Source organism: Aquarana catesbeiana, linkage group LG12 (genome assembly GCF_042186555.1).
Source record: "Aquarana catesbeiana isolate 2022-GZ linkage group LG12, ASM4218655v1, whole genome shotgun sequence".
Taxonomy (NCBI): domain Eukaryota; kingdom Metazoa; phylum Chordata; class Amphibia; order Anura; family Ranidae; genus Aquarana; species Aquarana catesbeiana.
The window spans coordinates 204,439,757-204,453,184 of NC_133335.1; the positions used below are offsets into that span (position 1 = coordinate 204,439,757).

A 13,428-nucleotide genomic window follows, 5' to 3' on the forward strand; every position below is an offset into this window, starting at 1 on the left:
CTGTGCCTTGCCACAATTCTGTCTCTGAGCTCTTCAGGCAGTTCCTTTGACTTCATGATTCTCATTTGCTCTGACATGCACTGTGAGCTGTAAGGTCTTATATAGACAGGTGTGTGGCTTTCCTAATCAAGTCCAATCAGTATAATCAAACACTGCTGGACTCAAATGAAGGTGTAGAACCATCTCAAGGATGATCAGAAGAAATGGACAGCACCTGAGTTAAATATTTGAGTGTCACAGCAAAGGGTCTGAATACTTAGGACCATGTCATATTTCAGTTTTTCTTTTTTAATAAATCTGCAAAAATGTCAACAATTCTGTGTTTTTCTGTCAATATGGGGTGCTGTGTGTACATTAATGAGGAAAAAAATGAACTTAAATGATTTTAGCAAATGGCTGCAATATAACAAAGAGTGAAAAATTTAAGGGGGTCTGAATACTTTCTGCCCCCACTGTATATAAATCTGTCAAGTAGATTTTGTGAACTGATAGGCAGACTGGTTTGTGTCAAATTTTATTGATAATTTGATTGATACTTGTCCCCAATGTATGCTAAACAAACCCCGTGCAGCACAATTCTTATAAATGTTATGGCTTGTATTGATGTATAATGCTTGTTCTCAACCGTTTCCTTAGAAAGGAGATAAAAGACCTTGGATTGATGGTTTTAATGGATGCCAGGAAACACCCTCCATCTCCATGTCTCCATGCAGCTCTACAATGTACACAGGTGAGCCCACTGACTGATACCCTTAGAATATGCAGGAGGTCAGAAGGAATCTCCCAAAGGAATGGATAGCAATTAAAATCTGACAGAGGTTCTAACCCTTCTCCATTCTATCCTAAACTAAAAACAAAAGTTTTGTCTGGTGTTGGGATTAAGATCTTACAAGTCCTTGTTTTGTTGGTGTAATATAAGAAAATGCTGTTGTACTATGTGCCCCTTTTTGTGTCTTCTTTCTCCTTGAGCCATGGAGTCAGCCATATTTGTTATTACAAGTACAGACTCTGCTTCCCGCTCTGCAGTACTACGCAAGGGTCGAGTTTTTCTGCTCCTTCTCACAGTGCAAATGTACGAGTTGACAGACTAAATAAAAACAATGCACTTCCTATGTGGATAATATGTCATGTCAACAGTTGTTAATGTGTATGTAAAACTTCTATAGGCATGCACTACTAATCAGATTACCTAAAATGTATTTTAAAACATTTTTGGCTTCTGTTTATTGACAGTCATGTGACTGCCATATTCCCTGTGTTTCTTGAGCTTTGAATGGTAGGGGTGGAGTATCCAACTGATAACTGTCCGAAATTCCTGCCAGGAGCCGCTGTCACTTATAAAAAACAAACACAAGAGGGCGGTTCTATCTAGGTGTAGCGATTTGTTAAAAAGAATAAAAGACAATTAAAATGCACTCACTGGCATTTTTATTTTTTGGTGCATTTTTATTGTCTTTTTGTCAGAAACCATGAAATCAGACTGAGACAGAAGTACAGTTAAATCACACTTGTTTAATAATAAAACTAAAAAGACCAAATGTAGTCAAAACATAGCCAGTAGTTCAGTAACCTGAACGGATAGTCGGCCAAGCCAGAAGTCAGGGATCAATGTAGTGGAACAGCAAGCAGGATCTGGAGCCAGAAGAGATGTCAGCAAAGCCGGTCTTTAAACAGGAACACAGGAGATAGTCTCTTGTGATGTTGACCAAGGCGAAGGCAGAGATCCACTGGGCTGAACGGCTTAAGTAGGCAGGACTGACGAGCAGGATATCATCAACAGCTGAGTAACTGTGGAGAGATAGGAGCTTGCAATTAGTCAACAGCTGAGCGGCCAGCTCAGAGAAGGAAGGGCTGAGCCCAGCCCTGACACCTTAAGGCCTCTTTCACACGGACTGTCCGTTCAGGTCCGCCTGTCAGTTTTTTAGGCGGACCTGAACGGACACTCCATGGAGGTCTATGGAGCGTCGGATGTCAGCGGTGACATGTCCGCTGACATCCGACCCGCTCCGATCCGAAAAAGTGTAACGGAGGAAAAACCTACTTTTCCATCCGTTTTCGGATCAGATCGGGTGACGATGGACTCTACGGTCCGTCATCACCCAATACCCCATAGGGGAGAGCGGTGCTCTGACAGGTCCGTCGCTGCACAGTGTGCAGCGACGGACCTGTCATCTTCCTGCTCAGCGGGGATGGGCGGAGCGATCCCCGCTGAGCAAGCGGGTGTGCACGGGGCGGATCATCACTGATCCGCCCAATGTGAAAGAGCCCTTAGTCTTTTTTATAAATCGCTACACCTAGATAGAGGCGCCCTCTTGTGTTTGTTTTTATATTTGCTTTAGGATCTCAAGATCTAATCTGAGAGAAGCTGCATCCACTTCACCTGGTGTTCCCTACCACCCTTCTGACCCTCTTATGTGCCCTGTTAAATGACAGCTGGGTTCTAGTCAGCGCAATACCTTATTCATTTTCTTTGCTGCTGTCTCTTAGGTTCTGCAGTGCTGGGCAGGATATGCTGACTGCAGGCATGCCTGCATCAGCGCAGAGCCCTGTAGGTTCAATGGGAAGAAGAAGAGAAGCAAACCAACCACACTAACGCAGATCTGGTTCTGTGGTTAGCATAGTCAGTAACCAAAGAAAATCCTGCTTTGAGCAGGGAAAGGGCAGAATCACTCAATATTTAATGGGGGGTTTAGATTATGCATTAAAGGCATCGTTATTTCATCAATGGGAAGAAGAGAATTGAAGTGATAATGTTTGTCATTTTATATTTACACATGTATTTCTAAAAAAATTGTGTAAGATATTCTATAGTTCAAATGGTATTTATTAAAGCGGAGTTCCACCCACAAATGGAACTTACGCTGATCAGATCCCCCCCACTGGTGCCACATTTGGCACCTTTCAGGGGGGAGCAGATGCCTGTCAAATCCAGGTATCTGCTCCCACTTCCGGGGAAAGTTTGCCGCACTTTGTGCGAACTACGTAATGTCTGGCCCCTCCTCCCCCCCCCCCCCTCCCCCGCTGCCCTCTGGGGTACACACGGGTCCCAGAACACAGCAAGGATCATTCTGAAAGTTTAGCGCCACTCGCGCATGCACAGTAGAAAACAGGCTGTGAAGCCGTAAGGCTTCACTTCCTGTTTCCCTTAGTAATGATGCCTGCACCCGGAGTCAAGGGACAGGTCGGCTTTGGGTGCCGACATCGCGGGCTCCCAGGATAGGTAAGTGTCCTTATATTAAAAATCAGCAGCTGCAGTATTTGTAGCTGCTGACTTTTAATTTTTTTTTTTTTACCCAGGCGGAACTCCGCTTTAAGAAAAGAAATTGTGAATGGCGAAATACTGCATTATGGCCACTAGATGGAGCCCAGGAGCATAATTATTTCCAACTCAGTTTCCATATTGTGGTATTTTACCCATTCACACTATTTTATTCAATGAACAACATTCCAATTGCAGAGAAAATAGCCCGCTAATATTTGATTTTGCCACATTCACTCATAATGAATGTACATGTAGTTTCACAGGACGAATAGCCTTGACTTTTTTTTAATAAATGCACCCCATTAACAGAGAGAGGGCAGTTGCACTGGACCAATGAGCCCTCTAGTGGTTAAGTTACAAATCTCTATATGTAATATAGTACAAAAAATAAGGCAAAGAGCAAGCATATAAACATGAGAAAAGCTTATAAAAATGAAGGTAAATCCTGCAATAATAATTCAAAATAGTCTCTCACATATAGACTATACTTAAAAGCTATTATCTCATCGTCCTAGACATATATTCATCTAAACGGCAATTTGCTGCTGAATGATTCATACAAATAACAGATGTTTAAGCCAAGACTTGCTCAATGCTATCATTACCGATAATATCGCATAAATTATTTGCCATCTGACCGGCAACAAAACACCGGAAATCCCCACATTTCTAGGCTCTTGTGTAACATTGCATTGGCCTACTAGGCAGTAACATGGAGATGTTTTCAGTTTAGGGTGCTCTGCCTAAATATGACATTTAAGGATGAATTCTGTCATTAGACAGTAGAGTTCCTTAAAGTTTATTAGGCTATTAGGCAGCAGAGTTCCTTAAAGTTTATTAGGTGATAATAATAAGTCAGATGCGGAATTAGAGCGAGCCTCTTATAATGAGTTTAGACTGCTCGTTATAATGGGTTTGAGAATAAATTAAAGTATAGTAAATGAAAATATTTGTATTAAAGCTACACTAATGTATTTCTTAGAAAGTGATAACTAAGCAGTAATTATTTATTCTCAGCAGCACAGAGTTATATGTATACTGAGAAAGAGAATGTTTGGAGAAGAACTTAAATAATCTTCTCTTAATTGCTCCCTTTTGATCTTAGCAATTACAGAACACCATCCCCTATATGTTAGGTAGAAGAGGGAGCGGGAGTTATCAGAGTCCTCATATGCCTTCTGTCCTTGGGTGACAACGCTGCATATTTACACAATGGTGGGTGAGTGTTGTCATCTTTTGAAAGGAAGTGGGTTACTGACAGGATCACAGGTGAAAATAAAGGAAATAAACTATGAAAAATAGAAAACAAATGCAGCCACCACCATCTAAGGATTGGCAGGCTGCTACACATTACATTTTTTAGGAGGGTTCAGATGCACTTTGCAGTACAGGATATCTGGGGCCTCATTTTTTTTAATTGCAGGAGTAAATAGAAAATATTTTAATGGGGACAGTAGTTACAAGGCAGGAAGTACAGTAAGGGGGAATCTCCATAATGGTACACTTAAAGTATAAAAAGGAAATAAAAGTAAATTTAAAAAATCCAAATATAAAAAAAAAAATGTTTAGAATGCACTTAAAAAAAAAAAAGATAAGAATGGGCTTCTAAAGCTGTCAATATACATTACAATTTGTTCTTAAGGACTCGTTTAGATTTGCGGTTGGGGGCATTGAAAATGCGCATTTGAGTATCCTTTTAATGCTCCTAACACCCCTCCCCCCCCAACTGCAAAAGCAGCAGATGGGAGTGTTCATACGCTGAGGATGTGGTGCTTTGTGCTCGTGAAAAAAAACATTGCTATTATGGTGTTCGCATGGGCAGTAGTGATGGGCCGAACACCCCCCCGGTTTGGTTCACACCAGAACTCCTGAACATGGAAAAAGTTCAGGCCTGAACCACGAACCCTATTAAAGTCTATGGGACCCGAGCTTGAAAAATTAAAAGTTCGCATTTTGAAGGCTTATATGCAAGTTATTGGCCATAAAAAGGGTATGGGGGCCCGGGTACTGCTCTGGGGGACATGTTTCAATGTAAAAAAAAATGTTTTAAAAATATTGTTTTTCAAAAGCGTAGTGATTTTAGTGAAACAATAAAAATGAAAAATTCCTTTAAATATAGTGCCTGGAGTGGTCCCCTAATGCCCCGTACACACGGTCGGATTTTCCGATGGAAAATGTCCGATCGGAGCGTGTTGTCGGAAATTCCGACCGTGTGTGGGCTCCATCGGACATTTTCCATCGGATTTTCCGACACACAAAGTTGGACAGCAGGAGATAAAATTTTCCGACAACAAAATCCGTTGTTGGAAATTCCGATCGTGTGTACACAAATCCGACGGACAAAGTGCCACGCATGCTCAGAATAAATAAAGAGATGAAAGCTATTGGCCACTGACCCGTTTATAGTCCCGACGTACGTGTTTTACGTCACCGCGTTTAGAACGATCGGATTTTCCGACAACTTTGTGTGACCGTGTGTATGCAAGACAAGTTTGAGCCAACATCCGACGGAAAAAATCCTAGGATTTTGTTGTCGGAATGTCCGAACAAAGTCCGACCGTGTGTACGGGGCATTAGTCTGCATGTAAAGTGGTGCATCTGTACCATGTATAGAAGCTGCTGCAGCAAAACTGACATATACATACATAGTTACATAGTTAGGTTGAAAAAAGACACATGTCCGTCTAGTTCAACCAAAAAAAAACCATACAATCCCATATACCCACAGTTGATCCAGAGGAAGGCAAAAACCCCCAGCAAAGCATGATCCAATTTGCTGCAGCAGAGGAAAAAATTCCTTCCTGATCCCCCCGAGAGGCAATCAGATTTTCCCTGGATTAACTTTACCTATAAATGTTAGTACTCAGTACATATATAAAGAAAAAAAAAGACATTTAAATAGATTTTTCTGGCTGCAAGAAATTGCTGAAAATACAAATATATAAAAAAAAAACCAGTGTGGGGGTCCCCCCCGAATCCATACCAGACCCTTATCGGAGCATGCAGTCTGGCAGGCCAGAAACGGGGGGGACAAGCGAGCGCCCCCTCCTGAACCATACCAGGCCACATGCCCTCCATATGGGGGGTGCTTTGCTCTGCCCCCCACCCCTCCCCACCCCAAAGCACCTTGTCTTCATGTTTATGGGAACAATGACCTCTTCCCCACAACCTTAGGCAGTGATTGTGGGAGTCTGCGGGCAGGGGCTTAGCTGGGCCCTCAGATCGCGCCTCCCCCATGTGAATGAGTATGGGGTACATTAAAAACAAAAAAACAATGTCCCCTGATGTACATCCATCATCAATCACAACATCACTGCTGGACAAAGAAAAAGAAAGCTCCGCCTGCGACGAAGGCTAACTGCCGACTGCCTGCTCCGCCGTCTGACAGTTCTTAAATAGATAAGGGGCGGAGCCACCTGGCGATTTCACCTAGTGGCACTGTCCCCTTGTGACATCACCAACCGGGGCATGCTGGGTCAGTGACAACAGATGGGGGCAGTGCCACCAGGTGACGTTGCCAAGTGTTCCTGCACCCTACCTATTTAGTAACTGTCAGACGGTGGAGCAAGCAGTCAGTGGTGGGCGCCAGGATTAACGATGGATCTACATCGGGGTACATTGTTTTTTATTTTTAATAAAGTAATTGTCAAATTGTGTGTGTGTGTTTTTATTTCTCTGACACTTTTTTTTTTGGTGAATCAGTAGGGGTACAATGTATCAGTAGGGGCACAATGAGTAGGGGTACAATGTATCAGTAGGGGTACAATGAGTAGGGGTACAATGTACCCCTACTCATTGTACTCATTCACATGGGGGGCTTCTAGATACCGATAAGCCCCCTGCCAACAGACCCCCACAACCACCACCCAGGGTTGTGGGGAAAAGGCCCTTGTCCCCATCAACATGGGGCAGAGGGCGCTCATGTTGAGGGCATGTGGCCTGGTATGGTTCAGGATGGGGGGACCCTCGCTCGCTCCCCCTTTTCTGGCCTGCCAGTCTGCATGCTCGGATAAGGGTCTGCTATGGATTTTGGGGGGGGACCCCCACGCTGTTTTTTTATCAAATTTTTCTATTGCCAGCAATGTTTTTTTTTCAAAGAATATGAGGAAGTATTTGGGACTTTGTGTGAAGCATGCAACCAGGGAGATAACACAATAAAAATGTGTCTGGCGAGTACATAATAAGCTAAAACCATAGACATTGCATGAAGGCATAATGCACAATAACAATTTACAATTAATAAAAATGTATTGCATACAAGTTGTATAGTAACATTATAATATAGTAACATAATAGTTCATATTGTGGACATTATAAAAACCAAACTCATTGTTGCATGTCTCCACAGAATAATGAACATAGCCTAAATTAATTGGTACAACTCAGATTGGCATGAAGGGGAAAATGGTAAAAATCTTGCGGTATAAACACAGGAGGACATCTAATAGCTCGACGCGTTTCGTGGCTTCTGCCACTCTTCAAGAGCAGATGAAGGGTAGGTGTCTATAAAAAATGTGTTCAAATTACTAAAGGTAGAAACTATGTTATAAAATGAATCTGTCTATAGGGAGAAGAGGGGAATAATTACCCAGTAGTACTTATAGACATGCTAATGAGTCTGGGCTCAAGCTTAGAGGGCTGAAGGCCGGCCAAGAAGAGTTATCAGCCCGGGGAGCTGAGGTGGAAAGACACCGACACATACCAGTGGAAAACCAGTAGGAAACAGGAGTAAACCCCTATGGATATTGAAAATGAATGTGATCCACATCACCCAAGCCATCTTCTTGGCCGGCCTTCAGCCCTCTACTCTTGCGCCCAGACTCATTAGCATGTCTGTAAATACTACTGGGTAATTATTCCCCTCGTCTCCCTATCAAGGGATCTATTTTATAACATAGTTTCTACCTTTAGACATCTACCCTACATCTTCTCCTGAACGAGCCCACGAAATGCGTTGAGCTATTAGATGCTCCCCTGTGTTTATACCGCAAAATTTTTACCCTTCATGCCAATCTGGATTGTACCAATTAATTTAGGCTATGTTCATTATTCTGTGGAGACACGCAACAATGAGTTTGGTTTTTATAATTTCGACAATATGAACTATTATGTTACTATATTATTATGTTACTATACAACTTGTATGCAATATTTTTTTTTTTTTATTGTAAATTTTGATTGTAAATTGTTATTGTGCATTATGCCTTCATGCAATGTCTTGGTATGTACTCGCCAGACACATTTTTATTGTGTTATCCCCCTGGTTGCATGCTTCACACAAAGTCCCGAATCTTTCCTCGTATTCATTAAATTGGGATTGAAACACTTGGCTTGAGACACCCTGTGCCTCATATAAAGTCCCAACCTTTGTTTTTAATTTTTCTTCAGCAATGTTTTTTTTTCATTCAGCTATTAGTGGGGAAGCCTGCTGACAGGTGAAAACTCATCCATTGCTATGGATGCCTCGGCCAGTTCCCCGGTCTGCTCCTTAACTACTGGCAGTTATTCACTGTGCGTTTGACGGGCGAACATCTCGCCGAGTGCCCCGAAAATTTCCGGTGTTCAGCGAACACCCGGACAAGCGCTGTTTGGGGCCGAACCGATGCTCGGCCTGAATAGTTCACCCATCTCTAGTGGGCAGTATCCATTCAAATGAATAGGGGAGCACCAAAATCACCCCGTAGCCCTTTCCTCTTCTGGGAGTGTCTAATTATTGTCTGTGCTGACCCAGCTCCTCTGCCCCTCCCCTCCTTTCCCTACATGTCCTTTAATGCAACTTCTGGGGGAGAAGCAAAGGGGAATACAATAAATTGTCACTTGAGTGACAGCTCAGAGACTGCTGGGGCTGCTACCATCACATCCAAGATGGCAGTGCCTAGCAGTACTTTCAGGGCTTTTAAATGTCTACACAACAAAGCCTTTTACAGCCAAATAACATGCTTACATTAAATACCCATAAAATCTTATGGGAAGATTTTTGTTAAAATAATGAGTCTGGCTACAGGGTCCCTTTAAAAATGTGAATCATGGTGATGTATCAATAAAAAAATTCTGCACTTTCATTTACTGACGACTTTTCTGTCTTCCAGGCTTCCTCTCCCGGCTCTATCCAAAGCATTGTGATGCTTGTAGAAAAGGAGACGTCTCCTCAGCTGGAGAGAATCCCTGGATTGCAGGTGGGCACTAGGCTACCTTCTAACACCATTAAAGTGTCATGTGTATTAATTAAACTAAAAGGAATTGTGCAAAAGCTTATCTGTATTCACATAGCAAACCCCAAATGCATTATAAGGCTACTATCGCAAACAGTATTGGATATTAAAAACTGCATGGTGGTTAAAACACGTTTGAAACATGTATGAATATTTTTTTAAATTTCAAGTGCCTTTATTAAGCCCCCCCGTTCACGCTAGTGCAATTTGTTGTATGTCTGCCATCACTCTGCAATGCACGACAATGGAAATCACAATATTTGCTATCACATCAACGCAACATAGTGCGGTAACATTTTTTAAAAGGTGCCACACGGTCCATACACTTCATAAAAGTGCATAAAAAATGCCTGTATACATTTGTTTTTGCCATTTTTTGTGCTTAAAATCCAGTCTCGTCTTCCTAGCAACGATACTTATGTCCAAAATGGCAGAATTAATTCATGAAAAAGAATTTGCACCTAGGATGGAGAGATACACGCCTAGCTTGCATGAAATGTGCACAGTTACACCTAACAAGTACAAGTAGAATTTTGTGAAATTTTTTCGTTAGTGCTGTTGAATCGATGTTCGATTTCGACCGTAGTGGGAAAGTTGAAAGGTGCGGGATGGAAAATTTTTCTCAAACAAACAAAATTGTGAACAATGTGGTTTTCCTTTGGGGAAAACTTATTGTAATAACCTGTTTGATACATCTGGGTTTCCATTCAAGTAGCAGGTCTGGACAATTTAAGGGCTTTCAATCAAAAGTATTTGACTCTATGATGACTAGAAAGAATGCTGCTGACAAATATTTCTTTTTAGAATTTTCATGCTGGACTTTGAATGAAAATCTAACTGTTTGGCCAGATTTACAGTCACTCATTAGCTTCCATGAATGGGAGATCAGGACTGATAGTTTTTGGTCTACAGCAGGATTTTTCAACCAAGGTTCCATGGAACTCTAGGGTTCCTCCAAAGAATGCTAGGGGTTCCTTGAGCAATAAGTAATGACTGCCTCTCAGATGAGTTCCCACTAACACCATTAATCTTTTTAGCTATCCATAAGGGGGTAATTCTTCTCAATGACCACAAGTGAGAGGAGCAATCTTCCCACTGTCCATCACACTAATGTGTCATGAGGTGTAGATATAGTCATTTTTAAGAGGGGTTCCCTGAGACAGGAAAGTTATTTCAAGGATTCTTATGTGTTGAAAAGATAGAGAGACGCTGGGCTAGAATGTGAAAGGACAGGGCCTTAAATGCAAGTATTACTTGGTACAGCGTTAAGCCCCATACAACGGCAGCTTGCCATAGACTATAATGCTACACCTGTCCCTCCTGGGCACACTAAAGGGTCAGGAGGGATGCACTGCAACTAAATGCCCAAGTGTGTAAGGGCTCTAATCCTCACACAAACCATCCTTCCAACCTTAACGCTCAATTTGGCTCCAATCCTAACTCTAATGGTGGCCACACTCCTCTATTTGTTTTTTAGCCGATCTATGTGCTATTCAAGCAGATTGAACAAATCTACAAGCAATTGAATACCCATAACTTCCCTTCTAATTGATTTAGACTCAATTTTGATTGGATTTGATCAAACTGTTTTTCACCAGTTGGCAGTAGAGATACTATGTTCACAAGTTTCGATGGATCAGATTATAAGATTATATGTGGAAACAGACATACAATTGATAACGTAGAATTGTAAACTATAATCTTATTTTAAAGTGTTAGTTCACCTTTTCAGAAAACATGAAAAGTTGAAGTAACACCCTACACCCTCCCTTACTCCCCGGTCCCCACTGCACTTACCGCCATGGGTGATGAACTGTCAGGGGCCACACAGCCTGTGTAGAGGTCCAGGGGTTTGAAATCCTCGCTCATCTTCCTCTTCTTAATCCAGAGTTTCCGGCATGGATCAGAGTGATTCTGATTGGTCACTGCCAGCGCAGAGAGAGAATTGTTCAGATCCGACCCAGAAGCCACTTCCCCATTTGTAGCATATTAAGCAAATGGGTTGTTGACTATACATTATTATTATTATTCGAGATTTATATAGCGCCAACAGTTTACGCAGCGCTTTACAATGTATAAGGTGGACAACACAATTACAGTACAGTTCAATACAAAAGGTACAGGAGGGCCCTGCTCGTAGAGCTTACATTCTAAAGGGAGGGGGTGGTGGTACAAAAGGTAATATATATATACATTGATATACATTGATTATTCTTGTCAAACGTGATTGATTACAAAAGAAATTGATCATTTATCAAAGCTTGTATGGCCACCTTTAGGCTGGGTTCACACCTTTCCATGTGCGTTGTCATGCACATTTATTTATTTGCATTTCATGCATTCTGTGCCACTTTATTGGGTTCTATCAGCCATTAAAATGTTGTTGTGGGAGGGACTGGTGACCATGCACTGGAAACACGCTAAAACGCATCTTACATGCATATTCATGAGCTGTCATGCGTTGATGCACTAAAAACCAACCTTCACCTTCTTGGCCAAAGCACATTAACACAGTTCACAGATGTAAACTAAAGCTGGCCATAGATGGCGCTGTGTTGATGGTGGAATCCCTCCTGAGGAGCCATTGTGCTCTCCTGGCAGGGGGGTGAGGAAAGCCATCCCTCCCGGGAGAACATAGTGATTACTGCTAGCGGTTATAATAACCACTAGCAATAATCACATGTAAAATCTGACAGACTGGCTGTACCCAATTTGATCGATCGAGTACATTCAGCCTACCCATACATGGTTCGAATCTCGGCTGTTTCAGCAATCAAACGATCTATGGCTGGCTTAACACAATGGGAAATCTGAGGTCATGTATGGACCATGTACTCCAATGCCTGCATTATATGGAGAGTGGTGTGGATAGGACCTTATTGTAAGGAAAGCATTCACAACTGCTAATGGTTATTTCAACTTTTCATTTTAAATTCATTACTTTCTTTTTTTTATTAGAAAATGGGACTTTATTCTGGTGATTAATACTCCTGTCTACTCTGTGTACAGGTGGAAGTCCTGACATCCTTGAAATCATTGGGCCGTTCGGTAGACATTGGACAGCTCACCTGGGACCTCGGAGGCACCTACCCGTATTGTCACAGCGAGTGGGTCCAATTTTATCAGGTGCCACTGCCTGCTAACAAGCTGTAAAGTATAACTAAATGATCCATGGCTTGGTGTGTCTGTCACCGCATCTCATTTCACACCTGGTCTGCGTGTTAAATGCTTGTCTGCCTCTGATTTATGATGGAAACACACCAATGAGCAACACTGGAGAGCCATCAATGTGCGGCTGCAGCTACTGTGAGCAGTTTAGGAACCATCTTGTTCTATTAGTAAGACAGATGTCAGCACTAAGTGTACATCACACTGGATTTACATGGCCGGCAACATGTGTTGCTGGTCTTCATTAGTCTCTCCGGTAAAAGTTGGGAAAAATGTAAACATATGTCTTCTGTGCTGCAGGCTGTTCATCTGCCACTATTTCAGGTATTTATCCAAAAGACTCTGTTAAAGGAAACCTGTCATATGAGGAATATTGAGGCAGCCACTGTTGATGTTCTTCTGAAAATTGGTAGTTGCCTGGCTGTCATGCTAATCCTACAATTACAAGTATGCAGATGAGAAGGCCACTGATTGCATACTTCTTCTGCTGGCCACTTATTGATGGATCTTCACCCTCTAAATCATGATCCCTCTTTTCCACTCCTTCATCGGTTCTCTGCATGAATAACACTCTCTTTTTTATTATTATTATTTATCTATTTTTGTAAATAAATTGTCCTGCTTTAGCCCCCCTGCATGTCATTCGCCTAGGCGAATGTCACATATCCCAGGAGGCGAAGACTTTCAGTAAAGGAGGAGGGTGTGGACCTAGCAGAGCGCCATTGGGAGGTCCACCGGCTGAACCACAGAATAGCCAGCCGCCTCTTAATGAGGTCACAACAAAAC

General features: G+C 42.2%; 1 protein-coding gene across 2 annotated transcripts in view; it reads left to right on the forward strand.

Annotated features, from left to right (window-relative positions):
- Positions 1-13,428, forward strand: part of KIAA1755 (KIAA1755 ortholog) — a 178,025-nt gene that overhangs the window by 88,407 nt on the left and 76,190 nt on the right. For both annotated transcript variants that reach the window (XM_073606536.1, XM_073606535.1), the window contains exons 5-7: positions 637-730; positions 9,352-9,438; positions 12,484-12,600. In XM_073606536.1, coding sequence (XP_073462637.1) covers positions 637-730; positions 9,352-9,438; positions 12,484-12,600 — 298 coding nt within the window. The remainder of the gene's footprint in view (positions 1-636; positions 731-9,351; positions 9,439-12,483; positions 12,601-13,428) is intronic.